This window comes from Salmo salar, chromosome ssa24 (genome assembly GCF_905237065.1).
Source record: "Salmo salar chromosome ssa24, Ssal_v3.1, whole genome shotgun sequence".
NCBI classification, from domain to species: domain Eukaryota; kingdom Metazoa; phylum Chordata; class Actinopteri; order Salmoniformes; family Salmonidae; genus Salmo; species Salmo salar.
In genome coordinates this window covers 31,295,845-31,321,152 of record NC_059465.1, presented here as the reverse complement: position 1 = coordinate 31,321,152, position 25,308 = coordinate 31,295,845, and the positions used below count along the sequence as shown (strand labels likewise).

The following is a 25,308-nucleotide window of genomic DNA, read 5'->3' as shown; positions in this document are numbered from 1 at the left end:
TGGGGAGCGTCGCTGAAGGCCCCGGGCTGAGAGGCGTCGCTGGAGGCACCGGGCTGAGAGGCGTCGCTGGAGGCCCCTGGCTGAGGGGCGTCGCTGGAGGCTCAGGGCTGAGGAGCATCTCTGCAGGCTCCGGACTGTAGACCATCTCTGCAGGTTCCAGACTGTAGGCCGTCTCTGCAGGTTCCGGACTGTAGGCCGTCTCTGCAGGTTCCGGACTGTAGGGCGTCTCTGCAGGTTCCGGACTGTAGGCCGTCTCTGCCGGTTCCGGACTGTAGGCCGTCTCTGTCGGTTCCGGACTGTAGGACGTCACCGGAAGCACTGGACGGGGAACTTTCACCGGAAGCTCTGGACGGGGAACTGTCGCCGGAAGCTCTGGACGGGGAACTGTCGCCGGAAGCTCTGGACGGGGAACTGTCGCCGGAAGCTCTGGACGGGGGACTGTCGCCAGAAGCTCTGGACGGGGGACTGCCGCCGGAAGCTCTGGACGGGGGACTGTCGCCGGAAGCTCTGGACGGGGGACTGTCGCCGGAAGCTCTGGACTGGCTTTGGAAGCGCCAGACTAGTAACACGCACCACAGGGCTAGTGCGAGGAACAGGAACAGGACATACCGGACTGGGCAGACGCATTGGAGGCCTGATGCGTGGGGCTGGCTTTAGAAGCGCCAGACTAGTAGCACGCACCACAGGGCTAGTGCGGAGAGCAGGAACAGGACGTACTGGACTGGGCAGATGCACTGGAGGAAGAGTACGAGGAGCAGGAGCAGGATACACTGGGCCATGAACCCTCACCGGTGGTCTGATGCTTACCACTTGCATCACCGGTCCTGGCTCGATGCTGGCTCTAGCATGACACCTGTGAGGAGCTTTCACCAAGGCTGTAGCTGCGCATTGGCGATACCGTGCGTATCTCTGCATAACATGGTGCTTGCTTGCTCCGTTGCTCCCCATAGTAAGCACAGGTGCTCCTTCATGACCTTTCCGCCAGTACCTCTCTCCGGAATCTCGCGTCAAACTCCTCGCTTGATTCCTTGACTGGCTCCTCTTTGCTCCACGGCTCTCCCCTGTATGCCCGGGAAGTTAGGTCAGGGCTCCCTCCTGACTCAGCCCAACTCCCCGTATGCCCCCCCCCCAGTCTGCCTCCTGACCTCCTGAAATGAAGGATATAATGCCTCATACCCCCGTCGTTCCCTTTTAGCCTCCTCCAGCTCGTCCTATGGGCGCTGGTACTCCCCAGCCTGCCTCCATGGTTCTTTACCATCCGGGATCTCCTCCCATGTCCAGGACTCCAAATAGCTCTTGCTGCTCCTGCTGCTCCTTCCGCTGCTGCTTGGTCCTTCTTTGGTGGGTGGTTCTGTAACAATCGTCGTTGAAGGGGGACCAAAACGCAGCTGGTAAAGTGCTCATCCTCTTATTTATTAAAGAAAACACTTAACCCCTGGTCGGGCTGGGACGGACATCCAGCGAAAAATCCTATCGCCATTAGCATAACAAAATTTATATATATATTTTTTCAAATATAGGACTATGTTATATCGTTTTATAGATACACCTCTCCTGAATCGAACCACGTTGTCCGATTTCAAAAAGGCTTTACAGCAAAAGCAAAACATTAGATTATGTTAGAGAGGAGTATATCGTAAAAGTAGCCACATAGCCATTTTCCGACCAACCACATGCATCACAAATAACCAAAAAACTGCTAAATGCAGCACAAACCTTTGACAATCTTCATCAGATGACACTCCTAGGACATCATGTTACACAATACATGCATTCTTTTGTTCGATAAAGTTCATATTTATATATAAAAACAGCATTTTACATCGGCGCGTGACGTTGACTAACTATTTTCCCTCAAATGCATCCGGTGAAACAGCGCTACAATTTACTAAATTACTATTCGAAAACATTTTTAAAATGTAATATTGTCATTCTAAGATTTATAGATGAATATCTCTTGAAAGCACCTGTAATGCCAGATTTAAAAATAACTTTACTGGGTAATCACACTTTGCGATAAAAGGGGATGCGATACTCAGAAAAATAGGCTACTGTTACAGGTCAGCGCCATCTTGGAACAATCGCATATCAAATCTACTCTTGTATACTATTGTCAATAATCCCTTACCTTTGATTATCTTCATCAGAAAGCACTTCCAGGAATCCCAGGTCCACAACATATGTATTTTCGTTCGAAAAAGTTAATCCTTTACGTCCCAATAGCTTGTTCTTGTTTGCGCGTTCTGAAGGCTGCTCCAAAACTTCCGTCGGCCGCGGGACTCCTCTTTCAATAAAATGCTTTTTTAAAAATTTAGGTTCGTTCAAACATGTCAAACGTTGTATAACATAAATCTTTAGGGCCTTTTTCAACCAGAGCTCCAATAAGATTCAAGGGGGACGATTGCATTGTCTTTATAAACGTTTCGAAAGGGGAGGGTAGCCAGGGGCGCCGGCGTCATAATGGTGATGGCCCTCCTCATGTGACCACTTTCCACAGCGTCTCATTCAGTCAGTTTTCACAGTAGGAGACTCAAACCACTTTGTAAAGACTGGGGACATCTAGTGGAAGCAATAGGAAGTGCTCAATGAACCATTGCTCACGGTGTGATTTATAGGCAAAGTGATGAAGTTGAGTCCGCAATTCAGAATTCCACATCCTGTTACGATCGGTCTCGGGGTTTTGACTGCCATATGAGTTCTGTTATACTCACAGACACCATTCAAACAGTTTTAGAAACGTTAGGGTGTTTTCTATCCACAAGTATTAATTATATGCATATCCTAGCTTCTGAGTTTGAGTAGGAGGCCGTTTAAAATGGGCACGAATTTTTTTCAAAAATCGCTGTAGCGCCCCCTATCCTAGGCGACTGTCAAGAGGTTAATCAATACAAAACAAACAACGAAAACAGACCAGTAAGGTGCATATACTATACTAGAAACAACCACCCACAAAACCCAGTGAAAACAAACACAACTATGGGGTAATAATGGGTAATATGGGTATTAATGTGATAATACCCACACATTAATATGGGTAATAATATTAATGTGTGGGTAATAATGTGATAAATGTTAATTGTGACTATCTCCTCAATTTTCTCCTCACTGGGTATCTGTTTAATTATCCTATAGCATCTACGATGCATTTCAGACAGCAAGAAGCAGTCAGTGAAAACTAATGTGGTCACCTGCTCTGGAGGCCCACTGGGCACACACTGGTTGAATCAACGTTGTTTCCACGTCATTTCAATGAAATGACGTGGAACCAACATGGAATAGACGTTGAATTGACATCTGTGCCCAGTGGGGGTTCACTTGTAGGAACCATACGAGGTGTTCCACAACTGTCGACAACAGCTGTAGAGACGCAGCATGATTGGCTTAGCACCGGCAAAATCTCCTGGCCTATGGTTTTTCTGTCCTGGTGGTACAGCACATAGACCAGTCTACGGCCTACAAAGAGAATTCATATGAGGGAGAGCACAGTAGTTCCTTACCAAGCACCCATATACTTGCAGAGAGAGAGGTACACCCCACTGGGTCCGAAAGACCAGAAAAGTTAGTTACTGTGCCTTGGATACTGTTATCGTTCAGTGATGGAAAGTGCTCCATTGTGCCATTCCTATGTCTCCATCTTTAATCACAGCTGTTCATGTCAGATCATGACGGCCTCTCTGTTTCGTCTCAGGTTTGAAGAGGATGCATGCCTTGACCATCCAAGCCAACTACGAGCTGCGAATTGACCTGGAGGACTTTGAGAACAGCACAGCTTTCGCCCAGTACGGAGCCTTTGGAGTGGGACTGTTCTCTGTTGACCCAGATGAGGATGGCTACCCGCTGACTATTGCTGACTACTCAGGCACTGCAGGTACTGCAATACCCTACTGTACTGTAGCCATTTATTATGGCTCATATCTGTCGGTTTAGTAGACTTTATAAATCCCCTATATATCCTATAAATTCTAGTTTGTTTAAACTTCTTTAAAACTTTTAATTTCTATTGGTCCTACTGATCTTCATATTGATCCTACTGATCTTCCTATTGGTCCTACTGATCTTCATATTGGTCCTACTGATCTTCATATTGATCTTACTGATCTTCATATTGGTCCTACTGATCTTCATATTGGTCCTACTGATCTTCATATTGGTCCTACTGATCTTTCTATTGGTCCTACTGATTTTCATATTGATCCTACTGAACTTCATATTGGTCCTACTGATCTTCCTATTGATCCTACTGATCTTCCTATTGGTCCTACTGATTTTCATATTGATCCTCCTGACTTCCTATTGGTCCTACTGATCTTCATATTGGTCCTACTGATCTTCCTATTGGTCTATTGAACGTTTTATTGGTCCTACTGATCTTCATATTGATCCTACTGATTTTCCTATTGGTCCTATTGAACTTCCTATTGGTCCTACTGATCTTCCTATTGGTCTATTGAACGTTTTATTGGTCCTACTGATCTTCATATTGATCCTACTGATTTTCCTATTGGTCCTATTGAACTTCCTATTGGTCCTACTGATCTTCATATTGATCCTACTGATTTTCCTATTGGTCCTATTGAACTTCCTATTTGTCCTACTGAGCTTCCTGTTGGTCCTACTGATCTTAATATTGATCCTACTGATTTTCCTATTGGTCCTATTGAACTTCCTATTGGTCCTACTGATCTTCATATTGGTCCTATTGATCTTTCTATTGGTCATATTGATCTTCATATTGGTCCTACTGATCTTCATATTGGTCCTATTGATCTTTCTATTGGTCATATTGATCTTCATATTGGTCCTATTGATCTTCATATTGGTCCTATTGATCTTCCTATTGGTCATATTGATCTTCCTATTGGTCAATTCATCCCTCTCTGGGAAGATATACAGTTTTGAAACATCCAAATATCTGGAAAATCTGATTCAGACATCTGTCAACCAATACGAGAGATCTTTTCAGCTGTAGATCATGAGTAGCAGCAGCCAGGCAGTGTGTGTTTGTGTGTGTGATTCTCCTCGATTCAGCTCTGTCGCAGGGGGCTCTTTTGGATGTTAATTGGATCCCTCTACTCAGTTAGTCCCAGGTTCCCCTCCTCAGCCCTTCACTCATGGTTGGGCCCAGCCAGACAGACTGTTGACCTTCTGGAGCTGCTGGAAAGGGCAGGAATAATGAAGTTGTAGGATGCCTCCGTGGCCACGGCCAATAAAGCAGGTCGTTAGGTTATTACGGCCCGACATAAACAAACATTCGGATTATCATAAATCAGGAGGAGAATACTGCTTCCACTCGTGTTTAATTAGTGAGGTAGTCTTTAAAGTGCTGCTGCTTGGGATTCAGGGAACATTGATTCCCAATCTTATCAATTAAAGCTGTTTTTTCATCAGATTAATTGATTCTCTAGTATTAAAAAAATAATACGTTTATTTAATTAAGGTTGATACTGCAGCGGCACTGTGTTGGCTTTAGCACAGTCCTGAATTTTCTTTCAATAGCTGCATTTAAATGATTTGTTCTTCATATTTGGTTTCAATTGAATAACACTTAGGAGTAACAGGTTGAGATTTGACTGTTGAAAGTAATTTCAAAGTATCTGTTCAAAAATGGACTCGGACTAAGACAGCGCTTGTACATTATTTCACTGTTTGCACTCTATCCGTTCACCCACAAAACTGTCTCTGCCCTTCTATTCTTTGATACTTCATCTTCAATCCCTGCATAGATTATTTAACTATTATCCTTAACAACAAACATAATGGTTCTGTCCTACAAAAATGTACATAGGGCTGTGGCGATTCATGACATTTTGTTAGCCGGTTATTGCAGGTCTCACAATAATTGACCGTTAATTAACATAAACACGTTTAGTATCTCCAGGCCTCCACACATACAAGCTGCATTAAAGCCGTGTCACGTCCTGGCCAGTATAAGGGTTAATTGTCATTTTAGTTTGGTCAGGACGTGGCAGAGGGTATTTGTTTTATGTGGTTCAGGGTGGTGTGTTAGTTAGGAGGGCGTTTGATTTATTATTTCCGGGTTTTGAGTTATGGTCTATGTTGATGTATTTCTATGTGTAGTCTGGTTGATCTGTTTCTATGTTGAGTTGATTGGGGTGGACTTCCAATTGAAGGCAGCTGTGTGGTGTTGCCTTTGATTGGAAGTCATATATTAGTTGGGTGTGTTTGTCTGTGTATTTGTGGGAGATTGTTCCGTGTTTAGTGTGTGTAAACCTAACAGGACTGTCAGTGTATCGTGCGTTCGTTTTTGTTATTTTGTATGTTCGTTTTGGAATGTATTAAAAGTTCAAAATGAACCATCTCAACTCTGCTGCATATTGGTCATCTTTTTCCGACGATAATTTCGCCTTATCGTCCTCCGACGAAGAAATCCCTGACAGAATCTCCCACCAAACCAGGACCAAGCAGCAGAGGAAGGAGCAGAGGAATTTCGAATTGGACAAACGAGAGAGATGGACTTGGGAGGAGATCTTGGGGGGAGAAGGCTCCTACACTTGGGAGGAGATACAAGCAGGAAAAGATCGCCTTCCATGGGGACAGGTGGTAAGCGAGAGAGAGGAAAGGCGAAAGGCTGGTATGGACCGGGAACGTTTCCGAGGATCACGACTGGCGTTGAAGCACGAGAGGCACCCCCAATAAAATGTTTTGGGGTGGCACACGGGTAGTTTGACTAGACCTAGGAAGAGCCGGAAGCCAGCTACCCGTGGTTTTATGGAGGAGCGTATGAGGTGGAGAGCGCCATGTTTCGCTGAGGAGCGCACTATCTCACCCATACGCACGCACAGTCCGGTGCGCGTTATTCCAGCCCCTCGCAGGTGCCGTGCTAGAGCGGGCATCCAGCCTGGTAGGAGGATGCCTGCGCAGCGCATCTGGTCGCCGGTACGCCTCCGAGGACCAGGCTACCCAACTCCCGCTCTACGCACGGCTACCATCAGGCCCCTGCACAGCCCAGTCCGCCCTGTACAAGCACCCCGCTCGTACAGGGCTACTAGTTCCATCCAGCCAGGACGGGTTGTGCAGGAGGTAAGATCAAGACCGCCTGTGCGCCTCCATAGCCCTAGGTTTCCAGCTCCTGTCTCTCGTGCGGACCCGGAAGTACGTCAGCCCAGTCCGACTCGTCCTGTTCCCGCTCCCCGCACTAGCCTGGAGGTGCGTGTACCCAGTCTGGTACGCCCAGTACCAGCACCACGCACAAGGCATCTAGTGCGTAAACCCAGCCTCGCCAGTCTAAAGTTGCCAGAGCTGCCCGCCAGTCAACAGTCACCAGAGCTGCCCGCCAGTCAACAGTCACCAGAGCTGCCTGCCAGTCAACAATCGCCAGAACTGCCCGTCAGTCAAGAGTCGCCAGAACTGCCCGTCAGTCAAGAGTCGCCAGAACTGCCCGTCAGTCAAGAGTTGCCAGAGCCGCCCGTCAGTCAAGAGTCGCCAGAGCCGCCTGTCAGTGAGGAATCACCAGAGCCGGCCCGTCAGTGAAGAGTCGCCAGAGCCACCCACTAGTCAGGAGCTGCCAGAGTGGCCAAACTGCCCGGAGATGTCAGAGTGGCCAGACTGCCCGGAGATGTCAGAGTGGCCCGACTGCCCGGAGATGTCAGAGCGGCCAGACTGCCCGGAGATGTCAGAGTGGCCAGACTGCCCCGAGCTGCCAGACTGCCCCGAGCTGCCAGAGTGGCCAGACTGCCCCGAGCTGCCAGAGTGGCCAGACTGCCCCGAGCTGCCAGAGTGGCCAGACTGCCCCGAGCTGCCAGAGCTGCCAGACTGCCCCGAGCTGCCAGACTGCCCCGAGCTGCCAGACTGCCCCGAGCTGCCAGACTGCCCCGACGGCCCCCCGGCGATGCCAGAGTGGCCCGACTGCCTGGAACGGCCAGAACCGGAGCCACCTCCAGATATAGGTGGGTTGGGGAGGGGGGGTGTAGCACAGTGCCGTCGTTGACGGCAGCCACCCTCCCTTCCCTCCCTTCAGTAGGGGGGAATTTTTGTTTTGTTGTTGTTTGGGGTTGTTGTTTTTTTTAAGGTGCTTCCGGGGTTAGCACCTTTAAGGGGGGGGTACTGTCACGTCCTGGCCAGTATAAGGGTTAATTGTCATTTTAGTTTGGTCAGGACGTGGCAGAGGGTATTTGTTTTATGTGGTTCAGGGTGGTGTGTTAGTTAGGAGAGCGTTTGATTTATTATTTCCGGGTTTTGAGTTATGGTCTATGTTGATGTATTTCTATGTGTAGTCTGGTTGATCTGTTTCTATGTTGAGTTGATTGGGGTGGACTTCCAATTGAAGGCAGCTGTGTGGTGTTGCCTTTGATTGGAAGTCATATATTAGTTGGGTGTGTTTGTCTGTGTATTTGTGGGAGATTGTTCCGTGTTTAGTGTGTGTAAACCTAACAGGACTGTCAGTGTATTGTGCGTTCGTTTTTGTTATTTTGTATGTTCGTTTTGGAATTTATTAAAAGTTCAAAATGAACCATCTCAACTCTGCTGCATATTGGTCATCTTTTTCCGACGATGATTTCGCTATATCGTCCTCCGACGAAGAAATCCCTGACAAGCCGCTGATTTGCAACATCTAAGCGCACCTTTGCAACATCTACATTTTAAAAAGTATAATAAATCAATTGAATATACACCATCCATTATTTATTTTAGGCAGGTCTAAAGAAACATTATGATATGTTGAAAATGTATACCAAAAGAACAGAATATGAGTTAATCTACTGTATGTTATCTGGCTATGCACCATGCCATAGGCTGTAGGCTTGTTCGTTTAGCTGACAAGATATGCTTATACAATTCATTCGGAAAGTATTCAGACAGCTTGACTTTTTACACATTTTGTTACGTTACAGCCTTTCTCTAAAATTGATTAACTTGTTTTTTTCCCCTCATCAATCTACACAGAATACCCCATAATGTAAAAACAAAAACAGGTTTTTACAGGCCCCAATCTGAGGTCCTGAGCTCTCTGGAGCAGGTTTTCATTAAGGATCTCTCTGTACTTCGCTCCGTTCATCTTTCCCTTGATCCTGACTAGTCTCCCAGTCCCTGCCACTGAAAACATCCCCACAGCATGATGCTGCCACCACCATGCATCACCGTAGGGATAGTGCCAGTTTTCCTCCAGATGTGATGCTTGGCAATCAGGCCAAAGATTTCAATTTTGGTTTCATCAGACCAGAGAATCTTGTTTCTCATGGTCTGAGAGTCCTTTAGGTGCCTTTTGGCAAACTCCAAGCGGGCTGTCATGTGCCTTTTAAGGAGGAGTGGCTTCCGTCTGGCTACTCTACCATAAAGGCCTGATTGGTGGAATGCTGCAGGAAGGTTCTCCCATCTCCACAGAGGAACTGGAGCTCTGTCAGAGTAACCATCGGGTTTTTGATCACCTCCCTGACCAAGGCCCTTCTGCCCCGATTGCTCAGTTTGGCCTTGCGGCCAGCTCAAGGAAGAATATAGGTGGTTCCAAACTTCTTCCATTTAAGAATGATGGAGGCCATTGTGTTCTTGGGGACCTTCAATGCTGCAGACATTTTTTGGTACCCTTCCCCAGGTCTGTGCCTTGACACAATCCTGTCTCGGAGCTCTACCAGACAATTCCTTCAACCTCATGGCTTGGTTTTTGCTCTGACATGCACTGTCAGCTGTGGGACCATATATAGACAGGTGTGTGCCTTTCCAAATCATGTCCAATGAATTTAATTTACCACAGGTGGACTCCAATCAAGTTGTAGAAACATCTCAAGGATGATTAATGGAAACAGGATGCACCTGAGCTCAATTTCGAGTCTCATAGCAAAAGGTCAGAATACTTATGTATATAAAGTATGTCTGTTTTTTATTGTTAATACATTTACAAAATTGTCAAAAAAACTGTTTTTGCTTTGTTATTATGGGGACTTGTGTGTTGAGTGATTACATTTTTGTAACGTAACAAAATGTGGGAAAAGGGAAGGGGTCTGAATACTTTCTGAATGCACTGTAAGTCCCATGCCATTATTTTATATTATGTTATTTTATAGAAAGAAAAATATAATTGAACTTCAAATATAAAGGATATTTTTCCCATTTCGGAGCGAGTGTGCATATGAAGTGGCTGTGTTAAGTGTAAAAGTGATCATTTGAAACAGGTCCTATATGCTAGATTTAGAGTTATTTGGCAACTGTAGTTGTGAATGATACAAACCTTAGAATGTCTTAGAAATCAAAACATATACAGTATGGACTGCATGATGCGACTATAGGCTTTTTATGGTTTCAGGCTGCACACGCTGTTCTCTCATCAAGTGATATTATTTTCACCCTTCATACTATTCTCAATTTAATCTTGTCTTTACTAATATGTAAAATTAGTTTAGAATGGCCCATTATCAAATGGGCAGGGACAGGGGCAGGGGAAAAGCGAATGCACGCTTTCCAGCCGGTCCGTTTTTCAAAGATGACTGGTAGGCTACTTCGGTTTTATAGCCGAGCTGTGCTTAATATGAACAGCAGAGAAGTAAATATTAAAACACTTATTTCACTCCACACATCAACCACTGTTTGAGGAGTGTGCTCTCACTGCGCGACAGGTGATATTCTGCCCAAACTCTGTGTGCCATGGGCTCTCCAACCCTGTTCCTGCAGCTACCCAGTGCTTCACTTGGGAAACCAAGTGAAATCTGTTTGGAAACATCGATAGTAACATGTTTTCACAACGAAACATATTTCACTAAACGGTTGACAGTCCCTCTCTCTGCACACTGGAGAAAGAAATGAAGGAGAGAGGGGAGAAAATGGAAACATAAAGTGGTGAGATATTCTGGATAGCTAAAGGTAATCTGTCACTCAATTAATTATGAAAATATTAAACATTCCCTATTACTAGGCTATTCAAAATCACCCTGCACAATCAATGAACCAACTGCATCGCCCAGGGCTCTATGTTCGTTCCCAGACTTATGGATAGAAATGTTGGAGTGAAGCATAAGGTTCATCCAGTATGCATCATAATACAGTCCACACTCAGAGGCGATCACTCAAATTTGTTTAATTTTGGAGTATAGGCAGCCGCTAGACCAATTATGTACCAAAGACCTCTTAAATCATCAGTTTTGTTTTATGTTTTTCTGCCATCTGTAATATGCGGTAGGCTATGTATTGTATAACTGCACAATCATAATTTTAATTCCGTTTTTTTTCGGGCTTGGGCTCATAAGCCTATGCATATGCATAATCTGTTATATGCGTATGGGGTGTTATGAATGAATCATCACCTTAGAAAGCTCTGTCCATTGCATTGTGTTAGGCTTTGAAACGATATCCACAATGACCATGTTTTACACTCAGTTTCAACCTGTTATTGAACCTCTTTCTTCAAATTGATTGTCACAGTGAGGTGAGTTTTAAAAGCAGATACTGTTTAGAATATTCGATGCATTTGAATTGTCAGAGTGGTTAGAGGGACAATAGAGCCCTGAGTACCAGGCCATTAGGACCTGATGGAGGGACAATAGAGCACTGAGTACCAGGCCATTAGGACCTGATGGAGGGACAACAGAGCCCTGAGTACCAGGCCATTAGAATCTGATGGAGGGACAACAGAGCACTGAGTACCAGGCCATTACGACCTGATGGAGGGACAAAAGAGCCCTGAGTACCAGGCCATTAAGACCTGATGGAGGGACAACAGAGCCCTGAGTACCAGGCCATTAGAACCTGATGGAGGGACAACAGAGCCCTGAGTACCAGGCCATTAGGACCTGATGGAGGGACAATAGAGCCCTGAGTACCAGGCCATTAGGTCCTGATGGAGGGACAATAGAGCCCTGAGTATCAGGCCATTAGGACCTGATGGAGGGACAATAGAGCCCTGAGTCTCAGGCCATTAGGACCTGATGGAGGGACAACAGAGCCCTGAATACCAGGCCATTAGGACCTGATGGAAGGACAATAGAGCCCTGAGTACCAGGCCATTAGGACCTGATGGAGGGACAATAGAGCCCTGAGTACCAGGCCATTAGAACCTGATGGAGGGACAACAGAGCCCTGAGTACCAGGCCATTAGGACCTGATGGAGGGACAATAGAGCCCTGAGTACCAGGCCATTAGGACCTGATGGAGGGACAACAGAGCCCTGAGTACCAGGCCATTAGGACCTGATGGAGGGACAATAGAGCCCTAGTAGGCCATTAGGACCTGATGGAGGGACAACAGAGCCCTGAGTACCAGGCCATTAGGACCTGATGGAGGGACAACAGAGCCCTGAGTAGGCCATTAGGACCTGATGGAGGGACAATAGAGCCCTGAGTATCAGGCCATTAGGACCTGATGGAGGGACAACAGAGCCCTGAGTACCAGGCCATTAGGATCTGATGGAGGGACAATAGAGCCCTTAGCCATTAGGACCTGATGGAGGGACAACAGAGCCCTGAGTACCAGGCCATTAGGATCTGATGGAGGGACAACAGAGCCCTAGTAGCCATTAGGACCTGATGGAGGGACAACAGAGCCCTGAGTACCAGGCCATTAGAACCTGATGGAGGGACAACAGAGCCCTGAGTACCAGGCCATTAGGACCTGATGGAGGGACAACAGAGCACTGAGTACCAGGCCGTTAGGACCTGATGGAGGGACAATAGAGCCCTGAATCTCAGGCCATTAGGACCTGATGGAGGGACAACAGAGCCCTGAGTACCAGGCCATTAGGACCTGATGGAGGGACAATAGAGCCCTGAGTAGCAGGCCATTAGGACCTGATGGAGGGACAACAGAGCCCTGAGTACCAGGCCATTAGAACCTGATGGAGGGACAACAGAGCCCTGAGTACCAGGCCATTAGGACCTGATGGAGGGACAATAGAGCCCTGAGTTACAGGCCATTAGGACCTGATGGAGGGACAACAGAGCCCTGAGTACCAGGCCATTAGGACCTGATGGAGGGACAATAGAGCCCTGAGTATCAGGCCATTAGGATCCTATGGAGGGACAACAGAGCCCTGAGTACCAGGCCATTAGGACCTGATGGAGGGACAATAGAGCCCTGAGTATCAGGCCATTAGGATCCTATGGAGGGACAACAGAGCCCTGAGTACCAGGCCATTAGGACCTGATGGAGGGACAACAGAGCACTGAGTACCAGGCCGTTAGGACCTGATGGAGGGACAATAGAGCCCTGAGTCTCAGGCCATTATGACCTGATGGAGGGACAACGGAGCCCTGAGTACCAGGCCATTAGGACCTGATGGAGGGACAGTAGAGCCCTGAGTACCAGGCCATTTGGACCTGATGGAGGGACAATAGAGCCCTGAGTACCAGGCCATTAGGACCTGATGGAGGGACAACAGAGCCCTGAGTACCAGGCCATTAGGACCTGATGGAGGGACAATAGAGCCCTTAGCCATTAGGATCTGATGGAGGGACAACAGAGCCCTGAGTACCAGGCCATTAGAACCGGATGGAGGGACAACAGAGCCCTGAGTACCAGGCCATTAGGACCTGATGGAGGGACAATAGAGCCCTGAGTATCAGGCCATTAGGACCTGATGGAGGGACAACAGAGCCCTGAGTACCAGGCCATTAGGATCTGATGGAGGGACAACCGAGCCCTTAGCCATTAGGACCTGATGGAGGGACAACAGAGCCCTGAGTACCAGGCCATTAGAACCTGATGGAGGGACAACAGAGCCCTGAGTACCAGGCCATTAGGACCTGATGGAGGGACAATAGAGCCCTGAGTATCAGGCCATTAGGACCTGATGTGGGGACAACAGAGCCCTGAGTACCAGGCCATTAGGACCTGATGGAGGGACAATAGAGCCCTGAGTATCAGGCCATTAGGATCCTATGGAGGGACAACAGAGCCCTGAGTTCCAGGCCATTAGGACCTGATGGAGGGACAATAGAGCCCTGAGTATCAGGCCATTAGAATCTGATGGTGGGACAATAGAGCCCTGAGTATCAGGCCATTAGGACCTGATGGTGGGACAATAGAGCCCTGAGTATCAGGCCATTAGGACCTGATGGAGGGACAACAGAGCCCTGAGTACCAGGCCATTAGGACCTGATGGAGGGACAATAGAGCCCTGAGTATCAGGCCATTAGGACCTGATTGAGGGACAACAGAGCCCTGAGTACCAGGCCATTAGGACCTGATGGAGGGACAATAGAGCCCTGAGTACCAGGCCATTAGGTCCTGATGGAGGGACAACAGAGCCCTGAGTACCAGGCCATTAGAATCTGATGGAGGGATAATAGAGCCCTGAGTACCAGGCCATTAGGTCCTGATGGAGGGACAACAGAGCCCTGAGTACCAGGCCATTAGAATCTGATGGAGGGACAACAGAGCACTGAGTACCAGGCCATTAGGACCTGATGGAGGGACAATAGAGCCCTGAGTATCAGGCCATTAGGACCTGATGGAGGGACAATAGAGCCCTGAGTACCAGGCCATTAGGTCCTGATGGAGGGACAACAGAGCCCTGAGTACCAGGCCATTAGAAACTGATGGAGGGACAACAGAGCACTGAGTACCAGGCCATTAGGACCTGATGGAGGGACAATAGAGCCCTGAGTACCAGGCCATTAGGACCTGATGGAGGGACAACAGAGCCCTGAGTACCAGGCCATTAGGACCTGATGGAGGGACAATAGAGCCCTGCGTACCAGGCCATTAGGACCTGATGGAGGGACAACCGAGCCCTGAGTACCAGGCCATTAGGACCTGATGGAGGGACAATAGAGCCCTGAGTATCAGTCCATTAGGATCCTATGGAGGGACAATAGAGCCCTGAGTACCAGGCCATTAGGACCTGATGGTTGTTAGCGAGTTGGATACTACCAATGCATGTCCAGAGTGCATAACAGGAGAATACCGTGACTCAAAGGTCACATGGAATTTTACTGCAGTCATGACTCATAACTGCCGGTGTGGTTGTAATACGGTCACCGCAACAGCCCTAATTGAGTGAGTGAGTGAGTGAGTGAGTGAGTGAGTGAGTGAGTGAGTGAGTGAGTGAGTGAGTGAGTGAGTGAGTGAGTGAGTGAGTGAGTGAGTGAGTGAGTGAGTGAGTGAGTGAGTGAGTGAGTGAGTGAGTGAGTGAGTGAATTGGTAAACACGTTGAGTGCTTACCTCAGAACTTAAAATAAACGATTTAATGACAGTTTGTTACCTAACTGAAATGTTTTAACCATTTCATTAGGAGGGCCCAGGAGTGTTGAATAATTTTTGCTACAATGCTCGTGGAGAAGCGCATAAGTTCTCTCTGATGTTTTAATGTATTCATTATGATTATGAGTTCTGTTGCATGTTTAAATATTCTCGCTGCTCTCGTTGTAGGTTTCTCTGATGATTTTTTATTCAAATGTGTCCTACATTACATTTTTATAATGGTACAGTAGGCATCCTTTTTCGGAGGTGTCTTAGAGAATTTAAGATGTTAATCATTAATACAGTGTTTCATTATCATGTCCTGCCACTATGTTTACAATAATTCAATATTATAAAGGTTGCCAACCTTTTTGTCAGTAATCCACAAGCTTGTTGATAAGAGGTACAGTAGTAGGCCTACAATGCTCCGGGGTACTTCTTCCGTAGGAAGAGAGGCAGACTGACATAGGACTACAGTGTTCCCTAATAAACTGCCACTGCGATTTGTGCAATTGCATGATTTTACTGTTATCATCACCACTCTCTTTCATCTTCATGATTTTACTATTATCATCACCACTCTCTTTCATCTTCATGATTTTACTGTTATCATCACCACTCTCTTTCATCTTCATGATTTTACTGTTATCATCACCACTCTCTTTCATCTTCATGATTTTACTGTTATCATCACCACTCTCTTTCATCTTCCTGATTTTACTGTTATCATCACCACTCTCTTTCATCTTCATGATTTTACTGTTATCATCACCACTCTCTTTCATCTTCATGATTTTACTATTATCATCACCACTCTCTTTCATCTTCATGATTTTACTGTTATCATCACCACTCTCTTTCATCTTCATGATTTTACTATTATCATCACCACTCTCTTTCATCTTCATGATTTTACTGTTATCATCACCACTCTCTTTCATCTTCATGATTTTACTGTTATCATCACCACTCTCTTTCATCTTCATGATTTTACTATTATCATCACCACTCTCTTTCATCTTCCTGATTTTACTGTTATCATCACCACTCTCTTTCATCTTCATGATTTTACTATTATCATCACCACTCTCTTTCATCTTCATGATTTTACTGTTATCATCACCACTCTCTTTCATCTTCATGATTTTACTATTATCATCACCACTCTCTTTCATCTTCATGATTTTACTATTATCATCACCACTCTCTTTCATCTTCATGATTTTACTATTATCATCACCACTCTCTTTCATCTTCATGATTTTACTGTTATCATCACCACTCTCTTTCATCTTCATGATTTTACTGTTATCATCACCACTCTCTTTCATCTTCATGATTTTACTGTTATCATCACCACTCTCTTTCATCTTCATGATTTTACTATTATCATCACCACTCTCTTTCATCTTCATGATTTTACTATTATCATCACCACTCTCTTTCATCTTCATGATTTTACTATTATCATCACCACTCTCTTTCATCTTCATGATTTTACTATTATCATCACCACTCTCTTTCATCTTCATGATTTTACTATTATCATCACCACTCTCTTTCATCTTCATGATTTTACTGTTATCATCACCACTCTCTTTCATCTTCATGATTTTACTGTTATCATCACCACTCTCTTTCATCTTCATGATTTTACTATTATCATCACCACTCTCTTTCATCTTCATGATTTTACTATTATCATCACCACTCTCTTTCATCTTCATGATTTTACTGTTATCATCACCACTCTCTTTCATCTTCATGATTTTACTATTATCATCACCACTCTCTTTCATCTTCATGATTTTACTGTTATCATCACCACTCTCTTTCATCTTCATGATTTTACTGTTATCATCACCACTCTCTTTCATCTTCATGATTTTACTGTTATCATCACCACTCTCTTTCATCTTCATGATTTTACTGTTATCATCACCACTCTCTTTCATCTTCATGATTTTACTATTATCATCACCACTCTCTTTCATCTTCATGATTTTACTATTATCATCACCACTCTCTTTCATCTTCATGATTTTACTGTTATCATCACCACTCTCTTTCATCTTCATGATTTTACTATTATCATCACCACTCTCTTTCATCTTCATGATTTTACTGTTATCATCACCACTCTCTTTCATCTTCATGATTTTACTGTTATCATCACCACTCTCTTTCATCTTCATGATTTTACTATTATCATCACCACTCTCTTTCATCTTCATGATTTTACTATTATCATCACCACTCTCTTTCATCTTCATGATTTTACTATTATCATCACCACTCTCTTTCATCTTCATTATTTTTATTCGGATCCTCATTAGCTGTTGAAGCAGTAGCAGCTATCCTTCCTGGGATCCACACAAAACGTATAGCATGACAAAATACAGAACAGTAATGAACAGGAACAGCAACCCACATTTAAACTAAGAACTGTATGACTAAAGGAAAATACTACTATTTTAAAAATTATAAGAAGAAGAAAGAGAAAATAAATAAAATGAATAATACTAAGAATAATGTGTGGGTATGTGTGCGTGTGTGCGTGTGTGTGTGTGGTCTTGTTCTTCTATCTTCATGGGGACCTAAAATCCCCAAATGTCCCCACAGAATAGTAAAACAAGGAAGATTCTTCCTCATGGGGACATTTCCCAAATCCCAATGAGGAGAGGTTAGGTTTAGGGTTAGAATTAGGGTTAGGTTTAGGCGTTAGAGTTAGGATTAGGGTTAGGTGTTAGGGAAAATAGGATTTTGAATGGAAATACGTTTTAGGTCCCCACGAGGTGTGTGTATGTGAGTGTATGTCTCTTCACAGTCTTCAAGAACAAAACAAAGGGCCTCCCGGGTGGCGCAGTGGTCTAGCTGTGCCACCAGAGATTCTGGGTTCGAGCCCAGGCTCTGTCGCAGCCGGCTGCGACCGGGAGGTCCATGGGGCCACGCACAATTGGCCCAGCGTCGTCCGGGTTAGGGAGGGTTTGGCCGGCAGGGATATCCTTGTCTCATTGTGCACTAGCGACTCCTGTGGCGGGCCGGGCGCATTGCACGCTGACCAGGTCGCCAGGTGTACGGTGTTTCCTCTGACACATTGGTGCGGCTGGCTTCCGGGTTGGATGTGCGTTGTGTCAAGAAGCAGTGCGGCTTGGTTGGGTTGTGTTTCGGAGGACACATGGCTCTCAACCTTTGCCTCTCCCGAGTCCATAGGGAAGTTGCAGCGATGAGACAAGACTGTAACTACTACCAATTGGATACCACGAAATTAAAGAACAAAACAAATTATGCGGTCTGTAAGAATCCGATGGCATTGTCGTAGGAGTAAGGGAGTTAACCACCTGGCTAAATTCCCAATCTGACCTCACATACTACAGTGTAACTTGTTCTCAGCCAACTCACCTGGTTGAACAAGAGTTACATTTACATTTACATTTAAGTCATTTAGCAGACGCTCTTATCCAGAGCGACTTACAAATTGGTGCATTCACCTTATAATATCCAGTGGAACAACCACTTTACAATAGTGCATCTAAATCTTTAAGGGGGGGGTAGAAGGATTACTTTATCCTATCCCAGGTATTCCTTAAAGAGGTGGGGTTTCAGGTGACTCCGGAAGGTGGTGATTGACTCCGCTGTCCTGGCGTCGTGAGGGAGCTTGTTCCACCATTGGGGTGCCAGAGCAGCGAACAGTTTTGACTGGGCTGAGCGGGAACTGTGCTTCCTCAGAGGTAGGGAGGCGAGCAGGCCAGAGGTGGATGAACGCAGTGCCCTTGTTTGGGTGTAGGGCCTGATCAGAGCCTGAAGGTACAGAGTTAAATAAGTCTATACTGAGGCTCCTGGTGGAAAATGGAAATATACAACAGGATCTGTGCTCTGCATAGTGGGATAGATGGGGAGAGATTTTCCTCATTACCATCAGCCCAAGATTACAAGACAATGAAGATAAGCATCTGAAAGGATATCAGTACAAGAAACCACGGTGCTATGTGGGAAAGAAGCAGCTGTCCAGTCACAGCAGAATCAGCACCTGCAGAGTAGAGCTTGGTGCTGCACTGAGAGGGGATTAGATTAACATGCCACTGGCTGCTACGTTACATCCCTGAGACATACAGTACACCATAGGGTTTAATAAGGCCACCACTGCTGCAGCACATAAAGCCTACAGCCTCTCTACATGCCTCCCTCTGATCTGCGCACACACACACACACACACACACACACACACACACACACACACACACACACACACACATTCAACCTACACATATCTCTCTCTTTCTCTCACGCACGCACGCACGCACCCACACACACACACACACACACACATTCAACCCACACATATCTCTCTCTCTCTCTCTCACACACACACACACACACACACACACACACACACACACACACACACACACACACACACACACACACACACACACACACACACACACACACACACACACACACACACACACACACATTCAACCCACACATATCTATCTCTTTCTCTCACACACACACACACACACACACACACACACACACACACACACACACACACACACACACACACACACACACACACACAGAACCTGGATAAAGGGAAGTAACTGACTTCCCTGTCCCTGTGGTGTTCATTTATTTTCAATTAGCAGTTTACTATTATATTTCACCCAGCAGTAATGGTCCTTGTTGTTAAACCTCTCACACATATACAGTACAGTACAGTACCACCACACCTGTCATTATGATCCTGGCAAAACATGCTGGATGTGAAGGAGGTAAGAGCTAACACTGTACCTCTCTCATTACCCACCCTCCCTCTCTGTCTCTCTGTACTCCCTGCTGCTGCACCCACCCCTCTTTTTGTTCTGTCTGTCTGTCTGTCTGTCTGTCTGTCTGTCTGTCTGTCTGTCTGTCTGTCTGTCTGTCTGTCTGTCTGTCTGTCTGTCTGTCTGTCTGTCTGTCTGTCTGTCTGTCTGTCTGTCTGTCTGTCTGTCTGTCTGTCTGTCTGTCTGTCTGTCTGTCTGTCTGTCTGTCTGTCTGTCTGTCTGTCTGTCTTTGTAAGGTGACTCAATGCTCAAACACAATGGGATGAAATTCACCACCAAGGACCAAGATAACGATCACTCAGAGAACAACTGTGCCTCCTTCTACCACGGTGCCTGGTGGTACCGCAACTGCCACACGTCCAACCTGAACGGACAGTACCTGCGTGGGCAGCACACTTCCTACGCCGACGGCATCGAGTGGTCCTCCTGGACGGGTTGGCAGTACTCCCTCAAATTCGCAGAGATGAAGATTAGGGCCACGAGAGAGGAGAACAAATGAGATGGAAACAATACTACGAGAAACCATAGACTAATGGACTTAGGTGTTTTTAAAGACACTCAACCTGCCGAGAATCAGAATGAGGACTATGCTCATACTGTAACCCCTGTCCAAAAACATTCAAATCCCCTCTTGTGGTGTTGTGTTGAAGCCTCCAAGGTTTTGTAACCTTTTGCAATCTCTCGCTGATCTGATCATGTTTGTAATAATTATGTCAAAATGATGCAGGTAATGTCAGAACTACAGTATCGTTGTGGAATTTTGAAATATGAAATGTTAGGATTTCTCTCATTCCCTTATTAAATTAATAGAATTTCTTACAGTTTATTTTGGCTGTCCCTGTTACTTGTATGTACAGTTATCTTTGCATCTGACAGCATCCTGAGTTCTCCTAAGTGTTACGCACTGGTTTCGGTGAACCAGGTTTGCTTGATGAGTAACCTTGCTTGAGACCTAGAGACTTGTGTTAGCTCCCCAAGCTAATGCTTAGGCTTTAGCTCAGTGGGCTATGACCATATTGTGGCGCACAGGAAACGTGGGTTTGAACCCGGTCAGCTACATGAGCTCCTGGTTGACCCCTAGCTCCTGGTTAACCCCTAGCTCCTGGTTGACCCCTTGCTCCTGGTTGACCCCTAGCTCCTTGTTAATCCCTAGCTCCTGGTTGACCCCTAGCTCCTGGTTGACCCCTAGCTCCTGATTGACCCCCTAGCTCCTAGTTGACCCCTAGTTTCTGATTGACCCCTGGCTCCTGGTTAACCTCTAGCTAATGTTTGACCCCTAGCTCCTGGTTGACCTCTAGCTAATGGTTGACCCCTAGCTCCTGGTTGACCCCTAGCTCCTGATTGACCCCTAGCTCCTGGTTGACCCCTAGTTTCTGATTGACCCCTAGCTCCTGGTTAACCTCTAGCTAATGGTTGACCCCTAGCTCCTGGTTGACCCCTAGCTTCTGATTGACCCCTAGCTCCTGGTTAACCTCTAGCTAATGGTTGACCCCTAGCTCCTGGTTAACCCCTAGACATACCTTGTGATCATGTGTCAGTCCTGTGCCCAGTAAGACACATTCATGACAAAGACATTATATCAGTCAGACAGGGGTTTTCAAGCCAATCAGTTCATAAATGGCAGCCTCGTTTTTTATGTAACATTTTCAAAAGACATTGACCCCACAAGACTGGCTTTGAGTGGCATGCGTGTGTGACCTGTGACAATGGTAGTAGAGAGAAGAAGAGCATAGGTGAGGGGGCTCGGCCAGCGGGCTGGGCCAATTATGATCAGAGGCCTGTATCTGTGTAGACTTCCAGTTGGTGGTGGAATCCTTCTCAGACAGTAGCTACTAGCCTATAAGTTCAGCTCCTTGTCATGTGGAGGCTTCCCTGTCTCTCACTTTCTCTCCCTTACTTTACAATCACTGAGAGACAAGTCTGTTCACTGACATGCTGTCTTGACTCAACTCAAATGTTTCAGTATACTGGTTTTTGGCTACATGTACACAGGCAGCCCAATTCATTAATCAGATCAGCTCTGAAAAAGATTTGATGTGAAAAGATCTGATGTGATTGGTCAAAAGACCAAGGAGTGTAAAAAAAGATCAGAATGTGGCTATCTGTGTAAACGCAGCCTTCTAGTCTCAGTCCTCTTCAGTGATGCGTCTGTACAGGAGGTGGTTAATAAATAAGGCAAACCGTGTCCTTTACTCAGTACCAAATATTGAGATTCCCTATCGGGCACCCACAGTAGAAAAAAAACATATCCAAAACGTATTATTTGTGTCATAATACAACGACTTCTGGCAACTCATTCCCCACAAAAAGCAGCCAGTTGGCCAGGCATTGAATGGCATTGTGTCACTGGTACAGTAGGACTGTACAGTGTGTCTTTCTCCTTCTTTACAGTGACTTGGCATTGCTTTAGATGCCTTTGTGGCAGCAGACAATTGTACATCTGTGTGGTGCCTCGTCAGCTGTAAAAGTCAGAATGACAACATGTCAGGTAGGCTAGCGGCAGGTAGGTAGCCTATAAGACTGTTGAGCATGTTGCCGAAGGTAACCGAAGCCTAGCGGAAAAATAAGTTGTTGTGATCTTGAGCAAGGCACTTAACCCTAATTGCTTCTGTAAGTTGCTCTGGATAAGAGTGTCTGCTAAATTACTAAAATGTAAAAATGTGTTGTTACAAAGTTGTAGTGGCACGTTGAGGCTCACAAATTGGAGTCTTGAGACGACATTATGTGGTAGTTATGTGTTTACTGGGAATGTGGTGGTCTTCTATGAATTCTGTATTATGTTGCAGCCATTGTTTATTTACTGTAATCATGTATTTATTTATTTCCTTATTTAACCTCTATTTGTTTTGTCATGATGTGGCTAATGTTTCCATTTAAAGGTTGAGTGAAAACATATCTTATTAACCTCACCAATATGTGATAGGTAGAGAGATCTGTCTAAGTTTGGCTGAAGCTCAAAAGATGGAATTCGCAGTAAGAGAAACTACGCAACTGTCTGCCCAACGTCCGTTGTTATTGTTTTGTTCATGAAGCAGGGCAGAGATGTCCGTGGGGGGGAAAAAACAGTGTTTGTTGTTTACAGTAACTTCTTTGTTGTTGTAATATCGCAATCTAACGTGGCAGTTTAACCAATAAGGAGTCCAGCTTGAAGATGAGATTTTGATGTTGATATTATTTTGAGTCTGTTTATAATGGTCTGCTGTTGTTGTAAAAGATCCCTCAGTCCAATATGAGCACTTTAAAAGCAGATACGTTGCGATTGACATACAGTATAATTTGTATGTTTTTGTCTCAAAAGGAATAAAAAAATAAACCACTGTTTAGATGTGTATAGTTGTCTCTTCGCAGCATTAAAGGTTTGAAGGGTCTGGGTGGAAATGTCTGTTTAGAAGCTTAATAAAGGTATCTTACATGTACTTACATTTATAATTTTACAAGCTTAGTTCTTTCTTTATGATTGTAGCCTTATGGTATAGCTCATTATAGTAAGGCTACTAAATTAGATGATAATCCATGAATCCACAATCTTTTTTTAAAACATTTATTTAACTAGGCAAGTCAGCTAAGAACAAATTCTTATTTACAATGGCGGCCTACCCCGGCCAAACCTGAACGACGCTGGGCCAATTGTGCGACGCCCTATGGGACTCCCAATCACATCCAGATCTGATACAGCCTGGATTCAAACCAGGACTGTAGTGACACCGCTTGCACTTAGATGTAGTGCCTTAGACCGCTGCGCCACTCAGGAGCCCGAGTGGTGATAAGAAAGACATTGAACAAAACATTCTCAATAAGAGACTACTGTCAGTTTGTAATTTTAGGGAGGGACAAAAATATGTTTTTTCTACATAAATAGGCTGCTATAATATATTAGAAATGCAATATCCTCCCTGAAAATTAGTACATCTGTGACTTTAATGACCTCTGGAACCTCTAGTGGTGATCTGTTGAACTGCATCCTTATCCAAGACCCTAATAGCCCTAACCCACCATCCGTGGAAGTTACTAAGGCGTGAAATGGTACATGTCCTTCAATATAACTCCCCCTTAGGAAGACGACTGACTTCTGCTGTTCTCATCGTTTTTCCCCTAAATGCACAATGTCCATCACCGTTCCCTTTCGGTTCATTTTTCTTTTTGTTTATGAACCAAAAAATAGGCAGAAATGGTTTGTTGAGTGGAACGGAATGAATCCAGGTAGACATTTGTAAACAGTCTATCATATACTGCAATGACTATTATCTCTGGATGTTTTCAATCTAAACCAACTCTCCTGACCGGGCTATTTCCCTGGATATGGTGATGTCCATTGCTTTTTCTTGAATCCTTCTACTGTGTTTGAATGTTCTCAACAGCATTTATGAAATATTCATTTTCTTGGTGCATGTATGCTTGGTGCGTTGGAACTATTTCTGTGTCATCCCTATTTTGTATTATCTGTCTCCAGTCGACATATTTATGCCTGGTAATTACTCTTCACAAGTCAGGGAGGCTAGAACAAGGCTTTCTGGAGGGGGGCTCATAAGCAGGTAATTGAAAAGATGAGCCTAGAATAGATTGTGCGTGTGTTTGTGTGTGTGTGTGTCTCTCTCTCCCTCTCTCTCTCTTTCTCCCTCTCTCTCTTTTTCTCTCTCTCCCTCTCTTTCTCTCTCTCTTTCTCTCTCCCTCTCTCTCTCCCTCTCTCTCTCTCAAAGCCTACTTTCTGGACACTTTGACTACTTGATATAATATGAGCTCTCTCTTGCAGGCATCTTAAAATGTTGCAATCAAGCGTTACAGACCAGGAATGGTGAGACTGTGCCTTTAGAAATGTCAGTGGGAAGTTAGTCTAGTTTAGAAACAAGGAAGGACAGAAGGTGATGCGGTTACTTAAATAGTTTAATCTCCTGATTGGTAGAAGTTATTTATGTTCTGCAATATTTTTAGGAGGACAAAATACTTAATAGTTTAAAAACTACAAATGGTATCAAACAGGTGCAATCTATGTGTGGTTTGTCTACACGTTTTAGAAATGGAATGGGGTGTCTAGCTTAAATGGTTTAAGATAAGTTGGGGTCTAAAGAACAGTAGGGAGAAGAAGTATGTTGAATGTCTGGAGTAGTCTTGAAGCAAGCACATTAATTATGGCTCTAGGCGCAACAAACCTTTGTCAACGAGGAAGCTAAGCATTAAGAATTCAATGGATGGATGGAATAACCTATGACATCCAAGCATCATTATGCAATTCACAACAGGCCATTATGGCACCAGGAAACAAGTAGTTGGTGCGTAAACTGTGTGTACCCCATCCAGCCAAACACTCTAATTATCCCACCATGTTGCAGCAATAGACTCATTGGGTGAAGTATTTGAA

At 45.1% G+C, this 25,308-nt stretch overlaps 1 protein-coding gene across 1 annotated transcript in view; it reads left to right on the top strand.

Annotated features, from left to right (window-relative positions):
* fibcd1a (fibrinogen C domain containing 1a) overlaps nt 1-23,273 on the top strand; it is a 125,113-nt gene extending 101,840 nt beyond the window's left edge. The window contains exons 7-8 of the mRNA XM_014172398.2: nt 3,689-3,868; nt 20,189-23,273. Coding sequence (XP_014027873.1) covers nt 3,689-3,868; nt 20,189-20,451 — 443 coding nt within the window. The 3' untranslated portion in view covers nt 20,452-23,273. The remainder of the gene's footprint in view (nt 1-3,688; nt 3,869-20,188) is intronic.
* The last annotated feature ends 2,035 nt before the right edge of the window (nt 23,274-25,308 follow it).